This window comes from Bos grunniens, chromosome 21 (assembly GCF_055505025.1).
Source record: "Bos grunniens cultivar Pamir isolate PY7600 chromosome 21, Bosgru_T2T1.0, whole genome shotgun sequence".
In the NCBI taxonomy this organism is placed as follows: domain Eukaryota; kingdom Metazoa; phylum Chordata; class Mammalia; order Artiodactyla; family Bovidae; genus Bos; species Bos grunniens.
The window spans coordinates 40,205,269-40,230,816 of record NC_141185.1 but is presented as its reverse complement, the minus strand read 5'-3'; the positions used below and the strand labels follow the sequence as shown (position 1 = coordinate 40,230,816).

Below are 25,548 nucleotides of genomic sequence, written 5' to 3'. Positions count from 1 at the left end.
TTCTGTTCCAGGTCGCCTGAATTGGTGGTCCACCGTGTGCACGAGCTGTAAACGGCTTCTTCCTTTGGCCACGACAGGGGACGGGAACTGCCTTTTACATGCGGCCTCACTGGGTAAGCCCTGCAGTGTAGACAGAGGGTGGCAGTGCCCAGGCCTTCTCTGTGTATCATTAGAGGACAGTCTTATACTAAGTAGAGTGACGTGCATCACTGTCAACTGAAAAGATCCCCAAGGGATGGAGCCAACAACCCCCAGCCTTCTTGTCAAGCAGCTGGCAGGCTTGGTGGGGGCATAGAGCATGCATGAGAAAAGATCTGTCCTGATAGAAGGAGGCCTGAGCAGACCTGCAGGGATGGGCAGTAGACATCGGGGTCTAGAGCAATCAAAGAGGACTTCCTGGAGGAGCTGAGATTTTCCTGAGGCTTGAAGAACTTGAAAGAATATAAATAGGACCCTCCAGGCAGGGAGAGCACACGGATAAAGTGGAAAGTCAGGAAATAACAGGGTGTTTGGGATCAGGGCTGAGCCCTGTTGAGCTTGAGCAGAAAGTCTGTGGGGCAGTGCGTGAGGCTGGGTAGATCTGGAGCCACCACACTGACTGCAGCTGATGCACTTAGACTGAGAAAAAGACAGACATGGGTAAGTAACACAGAGATCAGCACACTCAGAATATGCTGCAGAGAGGTCAGCAAACTCTTCCAAGAGATGTGAGCTTCCTGGTTGCAAAAAGCGACACCAGCAAATGCACAGGTGCGGGTGGCAATGTTTGGATGGCAGAAGGTCACAGTACACTTTCTGGAAGATCATGTAACCCCTCTGGACCCAGGCTTACATACACATGCAGGACTGGATTTGTGCCAAGGACCCCAGCATCATAGCTGGTGGTGCCTTATTACTCTTGCAGTCTGAGGACCCTCTCCAGGGATGGGCCCCTCCAACAAGAATATGGTCCTTGTTGGTCAAACTCACCTCCCCAGGTAAACACGACCTGAATTCAGTGCTGTGACCCAGAGCAAGGATGCCCCAGACCTCACTTCAGACCTGTAGTGAGAGGTCTGTTCTATAAGAGGTGGACTGAGCTGAGCCCGAAAAGTGTTCGAGGGAAATGCAGGGCGTCTGGGACAGGCCCCGAGATACCCAGAGGAGGATGGAGCCCAAGTGCAAAGGAGACATTCCACGCTCCTTAGGCTTGACCAAGGGTGACAGGGAAAACAAGGGCCCCACCCGCTGCCCGCTTCTGTCTCAGTATTAACTCATTCCTGTCTGTCGACTCCCCGTTCAGCGTAGTGAAATAACAATCAGCAATTCCACTGCCCGGCGATGTCTGCTTTTAATATTTTGGTATATTGTCTTCCACACGTTTGTATATACTTCCAGTGAAATTAGGATCTCACAGTGTTCACGGTTTGGAATCCAATATTTTCCCCTTAAAATTGTAAATTGAATTTTTCACGTTATTCTTCAAAAACATGTTTTGCAAGTTGATTCTTCAAAAACATGTTTTGCAAGTTGTGTCTTATTCCATCATAAAATATTCAGTATCCCTCTCTTATGGAACTTACTTCACCTTATTCTGTATCAAACCTAGAGAAAAATTACAAAAGAAGACATCTCTCCTCTTTGCAAAGTCTCAGGCACAGGAATGCCTTTGCCCTTCTAACACTCAGTGTACACAGGCATTGCCCCCGTCATGACCACAGGTGGACAAGGCCACAAGCCAGGTGGTCACATGCCACCGTGGTCCTGACTGATGGCAGGTGTCTCACAGTAGCACAGCAGGCCCCCCAGTTCTGCCTGGGAGGAGAAAGCCTCCTGCAGGTGGCCCTTGCTCTTGCTGTGAGAGGCTGGGCCGAGACTGAACCTGGGACTCACGGCCGGTTGATTCTTTCCTCCCAGTACTTTGTTTCCCCTTGGTACTCAAATTGCTAAACTATGTACAAGCAAGTCTGCTCAAAGTGGCCACTCTACACTCACCAGCAGTGCTTACTGGACCTGCTGACCAGCCCTGCCATTGACCTAGGGTGTGGGGCACGCATAGAAATGACAGTAATCCTGGGGTCAGGCTTGTGGGCAAACGTGTGGGACAAGGAGATTCTCTGCACAAGAGACCCAGACAAGGAGCCATGACTAGTAGACTGGACCCAGGACTTGCCCTGCCTGGGAGGAGGCTGCAGGCAGGTCGGAGGGATGAGAAAGCTCAGCTCGGCCAGTTCATAAAAGGAGCATTGATGGCCATCTTCCTCTGTCTGTAGAAAAAGACTGCAGAAAAAGACGACCGGAAAGCCCACGGCAGGCCCCTGTTATCACGTCTTTGCACAAAAGGATGCGCAGCCAGACTGAGCCTTTGATCATCAGTCAGTGTGGGTCACTGCTCTCCGAAAGCTCTCCAGAGGGTCCCAGCTCACTTCAAAGCCCACCTTTCCACTCTCCACCTCGCCCCTTCCATCCCAACTGCAGACACCTTCCCCTCCCTAGTACACCACATGGGGCCCCTTGGGGTTGGCCCTGACCTTTTCCTCCACCTGGGATGGTGACTCAACCCTGTCCCTAACTACTCATGTCTTTGTCCCAATGTCTCCACTCACACTGTGACCAAACCACCCAGCACTCTGTCCTCTTAGCCTGCTTTGTCTCCGCTTACATTGCCACTGCCTGCAACATAGTGTGTTACATGTTAATTCTATGGCTGCCTCCCCTCCCTTCCCCTCAGTGTGGACTCCATGAGATTTTAGGAATTTAGTCTGCCCTAGTTGCTGCTGTGGGTATTCCCATCACTTAGAATGGTGCCTCACCCTTACTGTAAAATAAGTATGGAATTAAGTGGAATTAGTAGTATTCAGTTAAACAAATGAACAAGTGAATGAATAAATTTCCCTGGTCTCTCCCTGTAGCCAGAGCTGCATCTCTCTTGGCGCTTCTTCCATTGATTGGGTTTCTTAACCACTTCTGAGCTTCCCCAAGGATGTACTCAGAGATGCTGGGTTGTTCTTATGACCCCTGGGCCAGGTGGGGCACTTCCCTCAGAAGCAGGTGCTCTCCCAGGGCCCAGATGTGTGCAGAGATGCCTCAGGGCTACAGATACTGGATGCAGCAGACCCTCGATGAAACTGGGGTCTGACTGCCATCCTGCCTTGGGGCCCTGCATGAGGACACATAATCCACCGTCCCCACAGGCTCTCTCCCACTCCAACACAAGGTCAGAAGCACAAACATTACATCCCTCAGAACAAACCTTGAGAGGTTGAGGGCAGCCTGCGAAGGGCCCCCAAGACTTAGTGAAATGGCTGTTGCTTTAAGAAGGGGCTGTGCTCCTTCATTCCGTGCCTGCATCTGCAGGAAACATCAGGAGGGAGGGCAGAGGGGAGCTGCTTGCTAATCGAGAGAACTGAATATCTCACTACTGTTGACAAAGTTGTGGGGGCCAGGACTGGTAGGTGGTGGTGGTCTCAACTCTTCTGTTTTGCCCCTTCCTCGCATATTTTCTTGTGGCTCAGAAGATAAAGAATCTACCTGCAGAGCAGGGGACCTGAGTTCGGTCCTGGGGTCAGGAAGATCCCCTGGAGAAGGGAATGGCTATGCACTCCAGTTTTCTTACCTGGAGAATTCCATGGACAGAGGAACCTGGCGGGTTACAGTCCATGGCGTCGCAGAGTCGGACACGACTGAGTGACTAACATGTTCACTTTACTTTCACATCTTTCCTCTCTCCTCTACTCCTCACGGACCTCCTGGCTGCAGGAATGTGGGGCTTTCATGACCGGGACCTGGTTTTGCGGAAAGCTCTCTACACCATGATGAGGACAGGGGCCGAGAGGGAGGCCCTGAAGCGAAGGTGGAGGTGGCAGCAGACACAGCAGAACAAGGAGGTGGGTACCTGTCAGCATGGCAGAGCCAGGACGGTGCCAGGGTGCAGCCAAGGCCAAGATGGGGTCCTATTTGGGGCCCCAATATCAAGTCTGTCTTATGAGATGCGGCAGCAATGGCTCCATCCCCTACTCAAACCCACTAAAGAGGAACCCATTCCAACAGTCAGCCCCTGCCCACAGTGACCAGACATCCACTCCCCTCGCCTGTCCTGGTATAATTATGAAAACCACCTACCCTCACTCACAAGGCTGTCCCAACCTGAATGGTGAGTTAGATGGTCAACTGTGAGGTCGCTGCTGGTGCAGCCGCTGATTGGCCCTGGCGTGGCCCCAGCCCCAGGGTGTGTGCTCAGTCCAAAGAGAATGTTTATCCCAGAACCTTAGTGAGCACTGGCCCTTTGCTGGCATGGAAGCCCTTAAAGATGGGTCTGCCCAGGTCCCTGCACACATGTCAGTGGTCAGCACCCAGCCCAGTACATGTGCAGGTTCCATTCGGTCGCTCTAACCCCTGAGAATGACCACTGTTGCTGAATGCACTTCTGACAGCATAGAGGTTGGAGGTTGGGGGTTCTGAACAAATTCTGTCCAGAGCAAATGCTGACGGTCCTTGGCCACTAACAGTGCTCACCCCAGGCTGACCAAGCCGGGAAGTCGGGCTCTCAGCCAGACTGATGTGGGTGCAGGGCTGAAGAGGTGGACGCCACCTCCTAACCCCACCCCCCTTCGTGCCAGTCAGGGCTGGTGTACACGGAGGAGGAGTGGGAGCGGGAATGGACGGAGCTGCTGAAGCTGGCCTCCAGCGAGCCACGCACACACTTCAGCAAGAACGGCGGCTCGGGCGGGGGGTAAGTGCTGCCCCAGCCCTCCCCATGACGGCATGGGAGGTGATGGGGGGGGATGTGGGACCCCCAAGCTGGGGACGACACAAGGAAGACTCCTGCCTTCAGATCTTAGGTTCTACAAAGGACGCAGGGCAGGTGGTAGGGGATGACAGGACCCTGCCGGATGTTTGGAAGAAAGTATACACAGTCACCGTGTGCATCTCCTGAGCTCAGGCATGGGGGACTCACTGTCCAGCCAGCCTGGGGAGGGCCTAAGCTGCCCACGCGCTCACCAGGCTCTGAAGCTTCAGGCTGCTGCTGGAATCCTAACCACTGGGCCACCAGGCAACGGTGGTGGTCTTTTAAAATAACCTCCATGAAACTTGGGCCAGCAGGGTTCCAGAGCAGGTAAGCGTCATGCTGGAGCCTGGCCCCATGGTGAGTGACATGTATAGCCCCACTCCTGCCCAGACCCTGGCCCTCTGGCCCCAGGACAGATGGGAACAGACCCTGCACTGCTGCTCACTGCTGCTCCCAGCATGGACACTGGCCCGGCAGTTTTTCCCAGAAAGAACCAGGTTAAACATCTGAAGAGGTCGGAAAGGAGCAAGGGTCAGACTCAAGGATGCACTTGACCAACCTCCTGCCTTCTTCCCGCAAGACTCATAGTAGCCAATCCCAAGGCTCACTGGCGGAGCCCCAGCAGGAGACCCTGGAGGCAGGGAGGCGTATCCACGACTCACTCAGAGAGAAGGCTGGAGACCAGGTTGGGGTCCAGGCAGGGCGAACCACCAGCCAGAGAGCCATCATGGATAGGCTGTTTAGAACTGGTGACCACAGGGAGGACGCTCTCCCAGACCCCAGGAAGGCAAGACCAGCATGAGCTCTCTGCCGAGTTCAGATGCGTGAGAAAGCCTGAATGGCAACTGTATCAGTAGATGCAGATGCGGTGAGAACTGTGAGAGCGAGGCCAGGCAGAGGCCGGGGGCTTCCGCGCAGGCGCACTCAGAGCTACAGTACTCATTCTTTCTCTTGCTCCTACTCGCAAATCACAACATGTCTGTTTCTTGTGGCTAAAGCAAGAGAAATCAGACATTCTGTGCTACTTAACTGCACCTCCAGAGACTTGTGAAGTGCTACCTCCAAAAGGCTGCTGCTGGAGTTTGTAGTCCCCTCCAGCAAAGGTGAACTCAGCTTGCCCATCACCAGAGCTGCTAGTGGGGCCATGGGTAAGAGGGCTGGTCCCCAGAAGGAAAAGAAGACATGGGAGAGAGAGGAAAATAACTCCACCCCAAGTCATGCGGATCTGCATGGAATCCAGTGTTGGAATGAAGTTGCCCATCACCACCTGGCACGTGCAGCCCCAACCCCGACTATGGACACTCTGGGGGAAGAGGGTGTGTGTGCAATGGGAGGAATCCATTACTTGTTATACAACTGGTAAAATCTATGAAAGCAATTAGTGACGACCTCTGGGTGCTTCATCTGGTTTAATGGCAACTGAGAACTAAGAAAGGGGTCTTCCTGGTGGACCCCAACCAGACGCCCAGACTCAGATGTCATGGATTAAGAGTCCCAGACTGGGTGCATGATCTTGGGCATGTCTCCCAAGCTCCTGGACCATCTTTGTTGTTCAGATGTAAAATGCATTTGGTAGTAAGGGCCCTGCTGGGCTATATCAGTTTTCCATGGTGGTGGAGTAAACCACACCAAAACTGGGGGGCTTAACACAGAGATACTGGATTTTTTCCTGTTCTGGAGTCAGCATTCTGCTCTGGAATTTTCTGGAGCCTCTCCTGGGGCTGCAGCATCTGGCAGTTAGTCTGGGTGGTGCAGGACCATCCAAGATGGCCTGATTCACAACTCTGGCTCTTGCTGAGCCTCCATCTAGATTTTATCCTTGAGAAGGCTCAGGACCCTTACAGTATGGATCAGGGCAATAAGAGGGGGCAGCCTACACTGTAGAGGTTCAGCTCAAGCCTCTACTTGCATCAAGTTTACTAATGTCCCGTGGAAACATTGGCCAAAGCAAGTCCCATGGCTGAGCCAGCCTCTGGGCAGATAGACTCCATCCTTAATAAAAGGAGGGGCAAAGTCCCATTCAGTTCAGTCGCTCAGTCATGTCCAACTCTTTGTGACCCCATGAACTGCAGCACGCCAGGCCTCCCTGTCCATCACCAACTCCCAGAGTCCACCCAAACCCATGTGCATGGAGTCGGTGATGCCATCCAGCCATCTCATCCTCTGTCGTCCCCTTCTCCTCCTGCCCCCAATCCCTCCCAGCATCAGAGTCTTTTCCAATGAGTCAGCTCTTTGCATGAGGTGGCCAAGTATTGGAGTTTCAGCCTCAGCATCAGTCCTTCCAATGAACACCCAGGACTGGTCTCCTTTAGGATGGACTGGTTGGATCTCCTTGCAGTCCAAGGGATTCTCAAGAGTCTTCTCCAACACCACAGTTCAAAAGCATCAATTCTTCGGTGCTCAGCTTTCTTTATAGTCCAACTCTCACATTGCAAAGGAACAAATACACAGCAAGAAGGCTCTGTGACCATCAAAGCAGTCGGCCACATTCTCTGATTCTGTTGGCACTGGGCAGTGAAATCATGGGTTTGAAAGTGGAAAGAAGCTTTTATGACTAGAAACATAATGTTTATTAAGACATTGTCACATTCAGCCTGTGAGTTGGCATGCCTGCTGCCTATATGGTATGTTGTAAGGCCTATCCCAAATACCTGAAATGTATGGTTTCCCTGACTTTCCATGGTTCATCTCCCTGTCCATAGTGTAGTGGTTATGACACTCACACTGGCTCATCTGAGTGTCTGATATTCCACCTTTAGAAATTCATTCCTGTGAGTCTTGAAAACGGTGGAGCCTTAGGGGCTTTCCGGAGTCTCTGACTGTAGAGCAAATCCCTTCCATGAGTTTATATGTCCTATGAGTTTATATATACTCTGAACCTTGACCTCCAGACCCTAGACCTGTAGGAATGGAACATAAAAATAGCTTATTGTTCTGGGCAGTGAGGATTGAAGAAAGAAAGCCATGAACCTCTGCTGGGCACCTATCTGCCTTACATACTACCTAAGTGCCACTGCCTTACACACTTCATCTCCACTTTATAAATTAGGCATTACCCCCCTTTACATGTTGGGAAACTAATGTTCTGAGAGATTAGTTGACTTACCTCTGGTTTGTAACTGGTGGAGCTAGAATGCAGACTGAGACCTGTCTGAGTCCAGGACCCTGCAGTTTACCACGGAAGACGCTATGACAAGTTTTATAGCTTCTTAAGAAAGATAGAATTTTTTGAGTCCTTGCATATCTGAATTTCTCTTTATTCTGTCTCACCCTTGATGGATAGTTTGGGTATAAATTCTCTTTAAATTCATGATATGAATGATGTCATGAAAGATGTTAAATCAGACAGAAAGCTATCAACTTCCTGGCACTCAGTCAAAGTTGTCTAATTTGAAGTGAAACAATTATATGAAATCCAAAGACTAAATATGTTCAACCAACTTCTTACTCCACCTTTACAGACTCTGAAAAAGATTTATTCATTAACTCAACATGTATTAATTGCCTGAGGCATGCTGTGCATTTCCAAACACACTATCTCATTCTGTCATCACTGTAACCCTATGAGATAAAGGTTATAATTCTTATTTAAAGTATGAGGAAATTTGAATCAGGATAAAAACTATTTGCCCAGGGTAGTCTGCTGAGTGGAAGAGCTGTAGTTCAAATTCAGGTGTCATGCCTCCCAGGTCTCCTGGTCCCTGTTTTTCCTCCTACCCCTTAGCTCAGAAGCCTCTTTCTGTTCTTATAGAGAATTGAGTTCTTGCTCTTTTCTGTGGGTGATAGAATGGGGCCTCTTTGTTTTGTAGTCTAATGCCAGGACGTGTTTCAAGGGAGTATCATTTCAGATCTCAGCCTTCGTTAACAATAGGCTAATAAACCTTTGCCATCAGGTGTCTTTCTGTGTGAGGTACAGAAAGGTATTTTCCAACTCAGTCTCTCTGGGTCTCCCTTTTCCTCCTCTACCAAATACTGAAAACCTTTGTAAGCATTAGTTCTATGATAAATTAATGAGAGGAATTACTTAAAAATTTCAAGCAATTTTCAACAACCACTATACTCTTTGGAGGCAGGGAATAAATCAGGACCCTCTCAGTTTGAAGAATACCATGTAAACCCCATTAGGGAAATGAAAATTAAAACCACTACATACCTATAAGAAAGTCAGAAAAAAAATATACTGGCAATACCAGGTGCTGGTGAGAGTGCAAAGCAAATTTTACATCACATTGTTGGTGATATAAAAATGACACAACCACTCTGGAATACAGTTTGACAGATTCTTGTAAATTTAAAAATACATTTGCCATATGACCCAGCAGTCCTACTCCTAAGTATTTACCCTAGAGCACTGGTTCTCAACCAGAAATGATTTTGCCCCCAGGGGACATTTGGCTAGATTTAGGAAGAAGGCAATGGCACCCCACTCCAGTACTCTTGCCTGGAAAATCCCATGGACGGAGGAGCCTGGTAGGCTGCAGTCCATGGAGTCGCACAGAGTCGGACACGACTGAAGCGACTTAGCAGCAGCAGCAGCAGGGATATTTTGATTGTCACAACTGGAATGTTGTCTGAATACTGCTTGAATCTAATGGGTAGAAGCCAGGGATGCTGCTAAGCCTTCTAAAGTGCACAGGACAGCCCCCCAAACAAAGAAATAGCTAGTCCAAAATTTCAGTAGTGTCAAGATTGAGAAAATCTGCCCCAAAGAAATGAAAATGTGTGTTCACACAAAGTTCTATGTAAAATGTTTATAGAAGTTCCATTCATAATTGCCCAAAACTGGAAACAACTCAAATGTCCTTTGATAAAAAAAACTGGAGTACATCAATATTATGAAATACTATTCAGGAATTAAAAACAAACTACTGATATATGCAACAACTTGCATGAAAGGATCAGGTCTCAAAAAGTTATGTATTGTATGTATGGTTTCATTTATATGACATTATCCAAAAGGCAAAACTATAATGATGGAGAACAGATCAGGGTTTCATTTATTTAGAATGAATGTCTGAGTTTCCAATATCATTTCTTGAAAAGACTATTCTTTCATCATTGAATTGCTTTTATGTTTTTCCAATACCTATAGGCAATATTTATGTGGGTTTGGGAGATTTACGCTGGGTGGGAGATTCCGTATTATGTTCCATTGAAATATGCACCTGTCCTTTTGACAGTGTCATTTTATAATAAGTCTTAAAATTAGGTAGCATCACTCCTCTAACTTTATTCTCCTTTTTCAATATTTCTGGTCCTTTTTTTTTTTTTTTTTGCTTTCCCATACATATTTATAGAATCAGTTTATCTATATCTGAAAAATATTCTGCCAGGATTTTTATTGGGATTACATGAAGTCTATACATGAATTGGAGGATTGAAGTCTTTAAAATGTTGAGTGTACTTACACATCTTTTTCCATGTATTAGGTAGACACAGTATGCTTCTTCATGTATTTAAATCTTCTTTGATTTGTTTTATTAGCATTTTATAATTTTCTGCATAAAAGTTCTATACATGTTTCAGTTCAGTTCAGTCGCTCAGTCGTGTCCGACTCTTTGCGACCCCATGAATTGCAGCACGCCAGGCCTCCCTGTCCATCACCAACTCCCGGAGTTCACTCAAACTCATGTCCATCAAGTCGGTGATGCCATCCAGCCATCTCATCCTCTGTTGTCCCCTTCTCTTCCTGCCCCCAGTCCCTCCCAGCATCAGGGTCTTTTCCAATGAGTCAACTCTTCACACCAGGTGGCCAAAGTATTGGAGTTTCAGCTTTAGCATCAGTCCTTCCAGTGAACATCCAGGACTGATCTCCTTTAGAATGGACTGGTTGGATCTCCTTGCAGTCCAAGGGACTCTCAAGAGTCTTCTCCAACACCACAGTTCAAAAGCATCAATTCTTTGGCGCTCAGTCTTCTTCACAGTCCAACTCTCACATCCATACATGACCACAGGAAAAACCATAACCTTGACTAGACGGACCTTTGTTGGCAAAGTAATGTCTCTGCTTTTGAATATGCTATCTAGGTTGGTCATAACTTTCCTTCCAAGGAGTAAGCGTCTTTTAATTTCATGGCTGTAATCACCATCTGATATATACCTGAATATTTCATTTGAAGCTATTGTAAATGATTGTGTGTGTGTGTGTGTGTGTGCACACGTGCTCACATACATGCACATGTATATGTGTTTTCATTTGGATCTGCAATTGTTCATTGCTAGTTATTGCTAGTTACTGATGTTTGTGACTTTGTATTCTGTGATGTTACTAAACTCATATATCAGTACTAAGAGGTTTAGATTCCTTGGGATTTTCTACACAGATATTCATATAATCAGTGAGTAGGGGTAGGTTTATTTCTTTCTTTCTAATCTCTATGCCTTTTATTTCTTTTTCTTATTGCACTAACTAGAATTTCTAGTATGATGTTGAGCAGACATGATGAGAGAGGAAACTCTTCCCTGATTATCACTCTTAGTCAGAAATCTTTCATCAATAAGATATTTGTTATAGATTTTTAGTAGGTATTTTTTATCAGATTGAGGAAGTTTCCTTGTATTTTTTTTGTTGAGAATTTCTATCATTAATGAATGCTGAATTTTATCAAATACATTTCTACATCAGTTAATATGATCATGTGGATTTTTTTCTTCTTTAGACATTAATATGGTAGGTTATGTTGGATGATATTTGAATATTGAACCAGGGATTTCATTGCAGGGAATCATTGCATTCCAGGGTTTAATTCCACTTTCTCTTGGTGTGTTAAAAGTTTTTCATTTGTTATTTCAATTTGGCATATTATGTTGAGAATTTTTGTATCTATTGCCATGGAGGTTATTGAACACAGTTTTCTGTTTATGCACTACTGTCTTTGTTTACTTTTGGTGCCAGTGTAATGCTAGTCTCATAAACAAGTTGGAGACAATTCTCTCTCCTTCTGGGCTTCCCAGTGGCTCTAGTGGTAAAGGAATCCACCTGCCAATGGAGGAGACCTAAGAGATGCAGGTTCAGTCCCTGGGTTGGAGAGATCCCCAGGAGAAAGGAATGGCACCCCATTCCAGTATTCTTGTCGGGAAAGTTCTATGGGCAGAGGAGCCTGGTGGGCTGTAGTCCATGGGATTGCAAGGAGTCGGACATGACTGAGCATGCGTGTGTGCACACACACACACACACACACCCCTCTATTTTTTCCAGTAAATTGTCTATAATTGGTGATGTTTTTTCTTTAAATGTTTGGTAGATTCACAAAATCTGTGAATTCATCTGCAATCAGATATCGCCTTTTCAGAAGTGTATTAACTATAAATTCAGCTTCTTTAACAGTTATACAAAATAGAAATAAGTAGTTTTGGGTAGCTTGTTGTTTTGAGAAATTGTTCCATTTCATCAAAGTTGTTGAATTTATGTGCATAGTATTGTTTATGATTTTCTCTTGTAACTTAATACCTCAGGGGGACTTTGGTGATATGCCCTTTCTTTTCAGATTCAGCAGTTAGTGTCTTTTCTTCTTTCTCTCTCTCTCTTTTTTTTTTTTTTTTTTGATCTACATTGTTAAAGTTCTGACAATTTTATTGATCATTTAAAAGAACCAATTTTGGCTTAATTGGTTGTCCCTGTTGGTTTTTAGATTTAAAGTTTATTGATTTCTGTTCTTACCTTTAGAGTTTCTGCTCATTCTGTTTGCTTTAGGTATATTTTGCACTGATTTTTCTACTTTATTCAGGTGAAAGCTTATATTATTGATCTGAGATATTTTTTGTAATATATGTATTTGGGGACTATAAATTTCCCTCTTAAGAGCTGCTTAGCTGCGTATAACAAATTGTGATATGTTGCATTTTTATTTTCATTGTTTAAAATATTTTCTAACTCCCCTTGAGATTTTCTCTTTGACTACTGAATTATTTAAAAGTCTATTGTGTAAGATGGTTTTGTTGTCTTTCTTTACTAATTCTGGTTTAATTGCCTTATGATCTAAGAACATAATTGGTATGATTTAAATCATTTAAAATGCCTTCAGTTTTGTGAAGGAGTGAGTGTATTGTCTGTCTTTGTGAATATTCCCTGTGCATTTTAAAAAGATGTGTATTCTGTACTTGTTGTAAAGTGCTCTGTTGATGTCAGTTAGATCCAGTTGATTGATGGTTTTGTTCAGATTTTCTATACCCTTGCTGATTTTCTGTCTACTTGTTCTTTCAGCTACTGAGAGAGAAGTTTAGAGCCCTGCAATTATACTTATGGCTGTTTCTATTTCTCTTTTCAGTTTTGTCAGTTTTTTCTTCTAAGTATTTTGAAGTCTTTTTGTTAAATCCACATTCATTTAGGACTATTCCACCTTCTTTCTGAATTTATCCTTTGATCATTGTATAATATCTCTTTTTATCTGGGGCAGTTTTCTTTGGTCTGAAGTCTACTTTGCATGATATTGATAAAGCTTCTTGAAATTGATCTCGATTAAAATTTTTATGATCTGTAATTTTCCATCCTTTTATCTTTAACCTACCTATATCATTATATTTGCAGTGAGTTTCTTTAACAGAGCAAATAGGTATTATTGATTCTAACAATTTCTATTAACTGCTACATTTATATAATCTGTATTTAATGTAATTATTGATCTGTTTGAGTTTTGGTCCCCTGTTTTATTATTTGTTTGCTTTTTCCCATTGTGTTTTTTGTTCCTCTGTTCCCCTTTCCTTGTTTCAGTTATTTGAATTTTTAAGATTCTATTTTAATTTAATTTTTATGATTTTAACATCTTTTCATAGAGTTTTTAAGTGGTGGCTCAAGTAATTACAATATACATATTTTAAGCAATTCCTTTTGGAATTCAAGTGCAATTCAAAATCCTTGCTACCAAATAGCTCCCTTATTCTCTCCTTTATGGTATAGTTTTCTTATGTATTTCATCTACATACTTTAAATACCCCATCAGCCAATATAATATTTTTAATGTGGATCTTCAAATATATATTAAAGAACTCAAGAGGAAAAGGATACTCTATTATATGTATGCAAATCATGACTATTTCTGTTGTGCTTCCTTCATTTCTGATGTTCCAACATTTTTCTGGTATCATTTTCTTTCAATCCAGACATTTTCTTTTAATTTTGAGGGAGATTTTCTGGTTGTGAGTTCCATTACTAATTCTTCTGAGAATATGTTTATTTCACCTTTTACACCTAAAGGATATTTTTAACGGATATAGAATTCTATCAGTAGTTTACCATCCTTTTCTTGCAGCACTTTAAAAATCTCGTTTCCCCTTCTTCTCCGGTAGTTCCTGATGAGAAATCTACAAGTCACTGAATTACTGTTCCCCTGTTCAGTGTATCACTTTTCATCTGGATGCTTTCAGCAATTTTCCTCCATCCTTAGGTTTCAACAATTTGATTTTGTTGTGTCTGGCAGGGCTTTCTTTAGGTGTATCCTCCTTAGTTCTCTGAGCTTCTTAAATCGATAGGTCTGAAGTGTTACCCAGTTTAGGAAGCTTGCAGTCATTATCTCTTTAAGTTTTTTTTTCCCCTTTTTAGGGGCTGTGTACTCTTTCTCCTTCTGGAACTCTGATGACATGAGTATTACACTTTTGGTACTGTCTGAAGTCACTGAAATTCTCCTTTTGTCAATATTTTCTTCTCCCTCTTCTTCAGATTGGGTCATCTGTTGATCTGTCTTCAAATTTACTGACTCATTCTCTCTCATCCCCAATCCGCTATTGAGTCCGCTCTGAATTTTTTCTTCCAGTTACTGTATATTTAATTTCTAACATTTCCATCACTGATTGGAGCATTTTCACAATAACTTCTTTAAAATGTTTGTCAGATAATTCTGACATCCACCAACTCAGCGTTGGTAGTCTTTTGATCATTCTCTTCCTTGGGAAAATTGAGATTTTTTGTGGTTCTTCAGGTGTCAAGTACATTTGGATTGCATCCTGGACATTTTGGATATTACAAGACTCTGAGTCTTGTTAATAATCTATGAAAAATCTTGACTTTTCATGTTAAGCATGTAGGTTCACGCTGTAAATTTCAACCTGCCTTCTCTGGGCTGTGGTTTTCAAAGCCTTTGCTGTCCTATTTGCCTAAGCCACACATTACACAGTCTGTAACCTGGGCAGGCTTTTGAACTGTGGTGTTGAAGAAGACTCCTGAGAGTCCCTTGGACTGCAAGGAGATCCAACCAGTCCATTTTAAAGGAGATCAGCCCTGGGTATTCTTTGGAAGGAATGATGCTAAAGCTGAAACTCCAGTACTTTGGCCACCTCATGCGAAGAGTTGACTCAGGAAAAGACTCTGATGCTGGGAGGGATTGGGGGCAGGAGGAGAAGGGGACAACAGAGGATGAGATGGCTGGATGGCATCACTGACTCAATGGACGTGGGTCTGAGTGAACTCCGGGAGTTGGTGATGGACAGGGAGGCCTGGTGTGCTGCGATTCATGGGGTTGCAAAGAGTCGGACACAACTGAGCGACTGAACTGGACTGAACTGAACTCAACTGAACTGAACCTGGGCAGGGGACATTCAGTAAGTCCTCAGAGCCTTTGGTGTACTGATTAGGGCAGATCATATCGATAATCACCCAGCCCAGAGTTGAAGAAAGGGGAGTCCAGGAGTTCATAAACAACCTTATGGGATTGTTTTCTGAAGTCCTTCCTGCTTTATAATCTTCCAGGTACTTTCTTGTTCCCTGGGACTCCCTTTTCTGTCCTCCAGCCATAATGTGCTGCTGTACACCTAGCCCTGTCCAGCGCCCCTGCTCACGAAGGGCTCATGTATGTTTTATATTGTCTCTCCTTCCCAGTGCAACATCCTATTGGTGCAGCCAACCCAATCCTTCTTTTTGATTCTCTTCCAAACCCTAGCTCAGTGCTGGCCAAATGGGGCTGCGTGTACCAACAGAACCAGATCCTGGACCAGCAGGTGTGGTGCTGAGCGCTTGTGCCTCCACACACACCCCAGGGGAGACATTCCTGCCTGGGGCCCGTGACACCAGTGCCCAGACTTGACCTGTTAGGAGCCAGGGAGCAAAGGCCAGCCCTCTTGGGATGAGTGCTCACACCATTCTCCCACACAGCCTTTGACTGGGATCTGGAGCAGGGAAGGCTGGCTTTCCTAGGGGATCAAGATTCACTGGAGATGGGGAAGGACAGCAGCGTCTGACAGGAATTAGAGCCATGTCATCTACTGAGCACACACGTGTTACAATATGATCTGTATCGAGCAGGGCTGTGAAGCTATCATTATCATCTCCAATGGCAGAAAACAAATTCAGGAAATTAGTTCTCAGCATCCCTCAGCCCAGAAGGGACAGAGCCAGGATTTGAACTTGAACCTGATTGCCAACATAAACCCACCCTCTTATCAAATCAGAACATCCTGATGCACAATCATGCAAATGATCCTAATCAGGCATGAAGAGCAAGAATCAACAACTTATCCTGGAATTTGTGATGAAAATAATCAATTTTGTTCTTTAACCTTTTATAAAGCAATAGCTTACTTTTTCTCCATTGGATGAGACAGGTTATGGAGCCTGAGAGGCTGTTAGAACAAAGAGAAAATGAGACAGAGAGGGGGACCTTTTCGAGGACTCTTGGGCAGCCCCCACTGAGTGACTGACGTCCCAGGCCTGCATCGCCCCAGTGTGCTGCTCATTGTGCAACTGACTTCCCACAATTTCATTGCTGTGCTACATAATTTCATAGTAGGTTTGCTACTTTTATTTTTTATTGGGCTTTTTCAGAAATAGCTAGACTCTTAAATGGTTTCCTAATATACAGTCTCAGAGATATGAACTTGTCAGTCTTTTTTACATTTATTTTTATTTGGCTGCACCAGGTCTTAGATGTGGCACGCAGGATCTTTAGTTGTGGCTTATGGGATCTAGTTCCCTGATCAGGGATCAAACCCAGGCTTCCTGCATTGCGAGCACGGAGTCCTAGCCACTGGACCACCAGGGAAGTCCCTTAATTCAGTCTTTTAAGGAAACCTGAGTGGCATGCTGCTGCTGGGAGGTACTCACCCCTCAGACTGGCACTCTGGGGTCAGGGCTTGGCCTGTTGTGGGAAAGGAGGCATTCTTACAAATATTCCTCAAGATTCTGTGACTTCTGTCAGTGAACCAAGCAGGAAGACTGTTCACCTAATGAGTTCTCACATTTGCAAATGCGGAATCCATTCAAAATTTTTAAAGACATTGCTTATTGAAAATATGATTGAAGCTGTCGCTTCATCTGTCAGGAGCCTTCTCTGACCTTCCTATTTAAAGAAGCCCCCATTTACCACCATGCTTATTAACATCTGATACTTTTTCTTGTTTCATCATCTGTTAATTGTCTGTCTCTGCCACCTAGCCCTGCATACATGTGCACACATGAACACCCACATACACACACCTAGCAACGGTGCTATACCTATAGCAGGCACTCAGGAAGTATTTGTCACACAGATGACCCCAGCTTCTTCATTTTAGGCAGTGAGATGAGTCCTCACCCCTAGGCCTTGGCCACTGTTGAGAAGCTCTTTGTCAGATCCCGAGACCCTCTTGGTCCCTTCAGAGTGCCACCATCCTTCCGTCCTAGATCCCCAGACCATAACTCTTAGCAAGGTCCTGGCTGCCTGCACTGTTGTGCCTTAAGAAATCTTTTTGAAAAGCTGCCCATCTGGGCAGACACGGTCCCTGACCAGATACAGAGGCCCACCTCAGGGCACTGGCTGGCCTCAGCCCCTGTGAGCCCCTCAGGCTGACTCCCCATCCAGCTTCCTCTCCACCTATGTGTCAGCTCATCAAAAATGTCCTCATGGCTCCAAACCTGCCCAGGAGAAGGTGTCAAGCCCCACCAGTGGCAGAGATGCTGCCAGTGACACATACGTGTCAACTGAAGAAAATGCACAGCGCAAACATTGAGAATTATGTTTTATCTGGCAGACAAAACTGAGGGCTTAAGCCCAGGAGGTAGCCTCTCAGATAGCTCAAAGGACTGCTCCAAAAAGGTAAGGGAAGAGCCATGTGGGAGTTTTTACAACACAGACCAAGTAGTCAGAGCATCAGAAGATTACAGTTAATTAAGGAAAATCAGACATCTGAAGTTAAGAAGTACAGTGCTTTTCCGTGCATTGGGAAAGTGCAAGAGTCTGGGCTCCCTAAAATTATTCCTTTGATATGCACCTCAGCTACCCGGGGCCAGTATCCTGGGCTTTCTCATCCTTCGTGTCCTCCGGGTGCACCATCGTGGGTGGCTGCAGCGTCTGTTGGTTTGATGGTGGGCATCCTGAGTTCCCTCCGAGTTCGCCATCCAGGCAGCTGTAAGGTGATGGTTTGGTGGCTGCGACATCCTCTGCTTACGGACATGACAGGCAACAGTGTTTTCACTGACACATGCATAACGAGTGCTGTGCAGCTATGGGAGGGGAGGAGACCGCATACTACGGCAGAGGCCTCTCTGGATGACCCTTAGGAAAAGCAAGGGTCGGCAAAGTCCATGGGGTACCCTGCCTTTCACCTAGAGGTGGTGGGGAGGGTTTTATGTAGAAGCTAAATATGCACATATATTCATAGTCCTGTATATGTGTGTATGCACACACAAACACATATGTGCTTGTATTTTTTAAGTTTTTATTGAAATATAGTTGATTTACAATATTGTATTGATTTCAGGTGTACAGCAAAGTGATTCGATTGCACGTATATACATATTCTTTTTCAGATTCTTTTCCATTACAGGATTATAAGATACTAAGTATAGTTTCCTGTGCTATATCGTAGGACTTTGTTGTTTATATTTTTATATATAGTAGTGTGTATCTGCTCGTCCCAAACTCCAAATTTATCCCTTCCAATACCTTTCCCCTTTGGCAACCATAAGTTTGTTTCCTATGTCTGTGGGTCTGTTTCTGTTTTGTAACAAGTTCATTTGTATCAATTTTTTAGATTCCACAGATAAGTGATATCATATGGTATTTGTCTTTCTCTGTCTGACTTGACTTGACTTAGTATTATCATCTCTAGGCCCATCCATGGATGCTTTTATTTTCAGATGAGAGGGTACACAGGATACTGATAACTATGTCACAAGGAGAATCACCATGGCTGGGGTGACTATACAACTTGTCTAAATTGGTACATTGTGGAGAGTGAGAGTGGCCACCGGCCATTGGTGACCCATAAAGCAGGACTTCCCTGAGCAAGATAGGAGGTGTGGACACCGCACCTTGGGGAGGGCAATAGGGAACATGTCCTGGGGGGGCCTGCACCCAAGCTGCCCCTCTGTGTAGCCGGGTGACTGCCCTTGGGCAAGACCCCACTGGCTGCCCAGACTGGATTCCTTGTCCATGACATGGGCTCTTGCTGGGATGTCCTCTAAGGCTGTTACTGCCATTTAGGCCACCCCCGAATCTGCACTGTACCTTTTCATTCCTGCCACCAGCTTCAGTGCCATCTGGACTCACTCCACCATCCTTGCGTCTTGGTCCCACCGCCTCTGCTGAGGGAACCCATCTTTCTCAGGGGGTTTTCACTGGTGGGTGGGTGTCCCTGTGCTCCTGATCCCCCCTCCCCAGGTACACACTGAAGTAAAGGGAACACATTTGTTGTGGCCTAGGGCCTGTGAGGAAGCTCTCAGACACACCCAGGTGTGAGGATGAAGCAGTTACATTGCACATTAGTCTTCTTAACCAATAACTAAGTGTTTTAGGGATGTTAGGTGTCTTTTCCCAGAGGCAAGATTCTGTTTACAACCCCAGCTCAGTAAACTCACAGGAAGTTGATGTGAAGTCTTGGGATGAGAAGTGGACGTGAATATTCAGGACTGGCTTTGCTGGAGCTGATTTCTACCAGCAGGCTCAGTCACAGTAACTCACACGCACAGGTCACTGTTCCAAAGTCTTCTCCTGTTTGCCCATTTGCACCTCAGAGGAGCCTGAGGAGTCATCAAGCCAAATTCCCAGCCTGCATCCAATGAGCAGGAATATTTGCTGAGGCTCCAGAAGCACAAGGGCATGCAAGGGTGTTGAGGGGAGAGCACAGAATGAGGACCCACCCCCAGTTCAAACCTGCTCCCTGTGCCCTGGGAGCAAGGAGCCGGAGCAAGTAGGGAAGGACTTAGAGATTCTCCGGCTGCCCCCAGGGTGGAGCTGGGACCCTTTCTTCCGCCCTCTGGGCCACTGAGCAGAGTCACAGTTGACCTTTGGCTCTCATGTTCAACACCAAAACAGGATTTGCTCTGCTCTAGTCTCATCTCCATAACTCTCCTCCAGTTGGGCTTGCACCCCCATCACTGCTGTCTGTGTCCAGCTATGAGACTTGCAGATGTATGTGGAGCAACCACATGCCCCAACCCTAGCACAGATCTGGGATGGATGGGCAGACAGGTGGGTGGGTGGATGGACAGGTGAATGAACAGAAGGATGAATGCATGTGTTCATGGATGGATGGAAGCATGCATGCATGCATGGATATGCGTGTGGCATTGTGTTAGACTCGGCATGTGTATGTTTTAACGTGCTCCTCTTTTGCGTCCCTTCCTTCCCTGAAAAATTCAGTCCTAAATCCATAAGGTTCATCAAAGCAAGATGGGCATCTGCAGTGGGCAGGGTGCAGGGTGGCAGGACACAGAGGACCAAGGCCAGGGTGTCAGAGCCAGATGGAGTGAAGAGGGCAACTCAGGGGAAGGGCAACATCACTGGTGGAGATTTGGAGAAAGGAGTTAGAAGTAGAATGAACTCTGGAGTGTTAGATTGGAATGGGCGGTATCAGGGGACTCAAAGTTTCAGCTAGATAGGTAATGGATGGATGGATAGGTAGATGATAGATAGGTAAATAGATAATGGATAGATAGATGTATAATACATGGATAGATAGATGACAGATGGAAATGTTTGTGTACTCCTGTGAGGGTACAAACACACACACGTCTCCCAGCTCTATTTACCAAGTCTAGGGGAAGTGACATTAGCAATAATCATATTTTGGCTTCTAAATACCATTATCCACCATTTGGGGGAAAAAAAAATAGAAATGGCTAAATACAGGGCTGAGGCAGAAGAGATATAAGATGAATCTTCTTGCCTGAAAAATATACACAACCTAAAAGTTGAGAGTGATGTTTTTATTCGGTGGACAAAGCTGAGGACTTAAACCTGGGACACAGCCCCTCAGATAGCTCGAAGAGATTGCTCTAAGAGGGAAATAGGTGAACCAGGACAGGCGTTTTTTGTAACAAAGACCAAGTAGTCAGAACATCAAAAGATTACCAAACATTCCACGTTAAGGAATTGAGTGCTTTTGTGTGTGGGGAGCGGGGGGAGATGCAAGAGTCTGGGCTCACTGATCGCTCTGATGTGCACCTCAGCTCTCCAGGGCCAGGATCCTGTGTTTTCTCGTCCTGAGTCCACTCGGGGTGTACCGTCAGGAAGAGGCGGGTGGCTGCAGCAGCTGGCTGCTAGATGGTGTTGGGGGGCATCCTGCTCTCATCCTGAGTTTCCTCAGGGCTCACTGTTGGGGCAGCTATAATGACTGATGGCTGCAACACCCTTTGTGTACTGATACGGCAGGCAGCATTTTTAGTTTGCAACCTGGACTACCTCCTTCTGCTGAAAAGCAAGGATGTGCTCTAAATAGTGACGGGGCTGTCACATAGCCATAGATCCCACTTGAAAGAGCTCCAATGACCAGGTGGGTATCTGAGCATCAGAATAACCACACTGATGGGTTATAACTCACTGAATCAAATAAAAGCCGAGAATCCAAACTGATATCAATAAATGGTATTAAGACTTGGTGAGGAGTGGAATGTGTCTATAGGTTCCAAGTTCCTTCCCATAAAATGCTTATTAATTATGGATGGGAAGTCAGCAGCTCTAAAACCACTAAAAGGGTGCGTCATAAGCCAGTCTGCTCTGATTGTGAGAAAATACAAAACCAGACCACAGACATCAAGATTGCTGGGAGAAATATCAACAACCTCAGATGTGCAGATGATACCACCCTTATGGCAGAAAGTGAAGGAGAATTAAAGAGCCTCTTGATGAAAGTGAAAGAGGAGAGTGAGAAAACTGGCTTAAAACTCAACATTCAGAAAACTAAGATCACGGCATCTGGTCCCATCACTTCATGGCAAATAGAGGGAGAAAAAAGTGGAGACAGAGGCAGATTTTATTTTCTTGGGCTCCAAGATCACTGCAGATGGTGACTACAGTTATGAATAAAAGACACTTGCTCCTTGGAAGAAAAGTTATGACCAACCTAGACAGCATATTAAAAAGCAGAGACATTACTTTGCCAACAAAGGTCCGTCTAGTCAAAGCTGTGGTTTTTCCAGTAGTCACATACGGATATGAGAGTTGGACCATAAAAAAGGCTGAGCACAAAAGAATTGGTGCTTTTGAACTGTGGTGCCAGAGAAGACTCTTGAGAGTCCCTTGGACAGCAGGGAGATCAAAGAAGTCAATCCTAAAGGAAATCAACTCTGAATATTCATTGGAAGGACTGATGCTGAAGCTGAAGCTCCAATACATTGGCCACCTGATGCGAAGAGCCAACTCACTGGAAAAGACTCGGATGCTGGGAAAGATTGAGGGCAGGAGCAGAAGTGGGTGACAGAGGATGAGATGGTTGAATGCATCACTGACTCAAAGGACATGAGTTTGAGCAAACTCCAGGAGATAGCAAACGACAGGGAAGCCTTGCATGCTGCAGTCCATGGGGTCACAAAGAGTCAGACATGACTTAGTGACTAAACAACAATAAATGAACATTCTACACAATACCAGGCCTGTGGTCTTCAAAACAGCCCAGGTCCTAGAAGTCAAGTACCCTGAGGAATGTTCCAAACTGAAGACAGAGCTTCAGAGGCAAGCTAAAGAGACACTACAGATGAATACAGCACACCGTCCAGAGCTGGAACTTTTCTTTCAAAGGCATTGCTGGGGCAGCTGGCATATGGTGACTAGGGTCTTTAACTGTGACCACGTGCATCAGTGCATTAGTGATTAGATGAATTCCAGAGTCTGGTGGTGACACAGGAGAATGTATCATAGAAACGTAACCTTGTTCACAGGAAATGCACACAAAGTTCTACCAGGGTGATGGGATTTCAGGCTGATAATTTACTTTCAAATGGTCCAGAAGGGGAAAAAAATTATTTATATTTTACAACTTTTTTGTGAGCTTTTGGGTATTGCCATTTTTTTAAGTATTAAAGTATATTGAATCACCAAAAAAAAAAAAAGAACAGAAAAAGCCATAGGTGCAATAACAACAAAACTCCAAGGTGATTGTGAGGCATCTCCGGGGATGCAGAGCCTTTGTTCTAGAAGCCACTCAAGCAGTTGACCACAGGCTGTGCACACCCCGGACAGCCCCACCCTGGAATCCTCAAGTGGGTCACACTTGCTAACTCTGACCCCCACCTACTCCAGTCATCAGAGATCATCCTCAGTTAATTCAGAGCACCCTCTACCTTCAAGTGCCCCAGAGGCCCCATCAAGCTGGGGGCACTGGCTCTCCCCTCTCCATGCTTCTTCCCTTTGGGGCAGCCTGGTTGTTGAGGATATCAAGGCTACAGTCCTCTGCCCATGTCCTAGAGTCCTAAGTGATGCAGATTTTGGAGCCTGCCCTCTCCCTGAGCCTCAGACAAGAGCCAGGGGACAGGCTGAGGAAAGTCTAAGTGGCTTGGTTGGGCAATCTGTCACTCCCTCCACTTCACTCAAGGAAGACTTCTCACCGCCCTCTTCAGTCGGGGTATTCCCTAGAAAGGCCCACAGATCTTGGTAGCAGTGCTCGCAGCAGCCCATCAAATGTACCCAAGCATACCTGCTGTCCTGAGGGTAAAGCTTCAGCCTAAGCTGCTGGATGTGGGCATGAGCCCAAGGGAGAGCCTCCATTCCTCCTCAACCCCCCAGAGAACCAGCCCCCATGTGGCCACCCACTCTGAGCAGGACGCCTCTGCACCAGGGAGACTGTGTCTTAAAGGGGGCTCAGCTTCCACGTTGCCAGGTTCTCTGCCTCAGCTTCTGTCCTGAGACCACCCAGCCAGGGTAGGGGTGGAGGGCTGGGTCCAGTGTGCTTGCTGCCATCAAGTGGTGTGGAGGGAGGTGGCCACAGATGACTTCAGATGGCCGAGATGGCCAGGGTCTGTGCAAGGAAGGGTGTTCCATCCGCCGCTCTCCCTCCTGACTTGGTCCAGTGACAGGCTTGCTTCACTGTGTCCCCAGCATGGACAACGCCGAAGACCCTGTGTACGAGAGTCTGGAGGAGTTCCACGTTTTCGTCCTCGCCCACATATTAAGGAGGCCCATTGTCGTCGTAGCAGATACGATGCTGAGGGACTCAGGTGGGGAAGGTAAGTTTACCCATAATGAAATGGATGTGTTTTATTCATCACCCAGAAAGTGTAGCATCCCAAATAAGGAAGGGACCGTTGAACATAACGGCTGAGCCTCCAGAAAGACACAGAACCTTGCTTTGCCTGAACAAAGCCTTTATTATTTCTCCTCAACTCCATGTTTCTTTTTCCTCCCCATGCAGGGAGGGGGGAGGGGGGAGGGGTTTACTCTCCTTTTATCTTTTTTTGGCCACACCACTCAACTTGTGGCATCTTAGTTCCCTGACCAGGGATTGAAACTGGGGCCTTGCCAGTAAAAGCCCAGAGTCCTAACCATTGAACTTTCAGGGAGTTCCCAGGAGGGATTACTCTTGGCTGTCCATCCACCCTGTGTTTTGATGGCAAGAGAAATCTGGCTGAGTAGGGGGTCAGGATGAACCCCAAGGGGCTCCTGGCCCCGCCAGTTGCCCATGCCCTCCAGTAGTGCCAGACTTGTCCCAGGGCCACTCTGCCACCCCAGTCCCCTCCTGCCCCCATTACATGTTTTAAAGAAGAAACAAGAAAGGCGTAAAGTGCAAAGTCACCCAAAAGGTTGTGATGGGACCAGAGCTGGGAAGAAGGAGGAAGGGATGGAGGGCTTTCTAGGGTTGGTACCTACTTCACACCCCCTCTCCCTTGGCCAGGCCAGTACTTCCCAGGGTGGACACTGCCTCCCACTTTTTAGACAAGAAGCCCGAAGCCCAGAGAGGCCACACAACGTGCCCCTACCCCTGGCTGAAGCCTTGGAGGAAGCAGGATCGACCCAGGGAGGGAGGGCTCCAGGCATGTTCTCCCTCCAGCCTTTCTCCTAGAGCCCACAGGATACCACCTATGGGCTCTCTGAAGAGAAGGGACCAGAAGGGTCATTCCAGTGCAAGTGCCCTGCCTCTCGTGGCTGGTATAACCACAGAGGGCAGGGGCCTGGGGTGCTTTGGTCACTTCCAGTGACACAGGCCTGCCGAGGTCCGCAGCCTTTGGGTGCAGAGCCAGGCCTCGCATCAGGGTCCCTATACTCGTCAGATCCCAAGGGCTGGGTCCACACTTCCTTCCCTTGTCCTGTAGCCCTCTCAAAGGTTGGACCCACCTTGCCTCTCAACAGAGAGAGGAAGGGTGGGGGAGGAATCCTGAGCTCATCAAAGTCATCCCTGAGGTCGACTGTCCTTTCCTTTCACTCAAAGGAGGGCAGTGAGTCACTGACTCCAAGGCCAAGAGACAAGGTCCTTTGTGATTAAAAAGTAGAGGCCATATCAGGGCATGTATTTCTAGTATTTACTGTATCTCAGTAAGAATTTAGGCCTTTCCCCCCTTTTGGTAAGGAAATGAACAAGATTACGTCCCAATTGCTAAAGGAGCCAATCCCCATCTCTCATTTCCCATCTTACTTAGGACTTGGGCCTGGACTGCTCTCATT

General features: G+C 46.2%; 1 protein-coding gene across 5 annotated transcripts in view; it reads left to right on the top strand.

Annotated features, from left to right (window-relative positions):
• OTUD7A (OTU deubiquitinase 7A) overlaps nt 1-25,548 on the top strand; it is a 389,075-nt gene that overhangs the window by 340,979 nt on the left and 22,548 nt on the right. For all 5 annotated transcript variants that reach the window (XM_086364069.1, XM_086364070.1, XM_086364072.1 and 2 more), the window contains 4 exons: nt 12-113; nt 3,739-3,866; nt 4,599-4,711; nt 23,989-24,116. In XM_086364069.1, the coding sequence (XP_086220195.1) occupies nt 12-113; nt 3,739-3,866; nt 4,599-4,711; nt 23,989-24,116 (471 nt within the window). The remainder of the gene's footprint in view (nt 1-11; nt 114-3,738; nt 3,867-4,598; nt 4,712-23,988; nt 24,117-25,548) is intronic.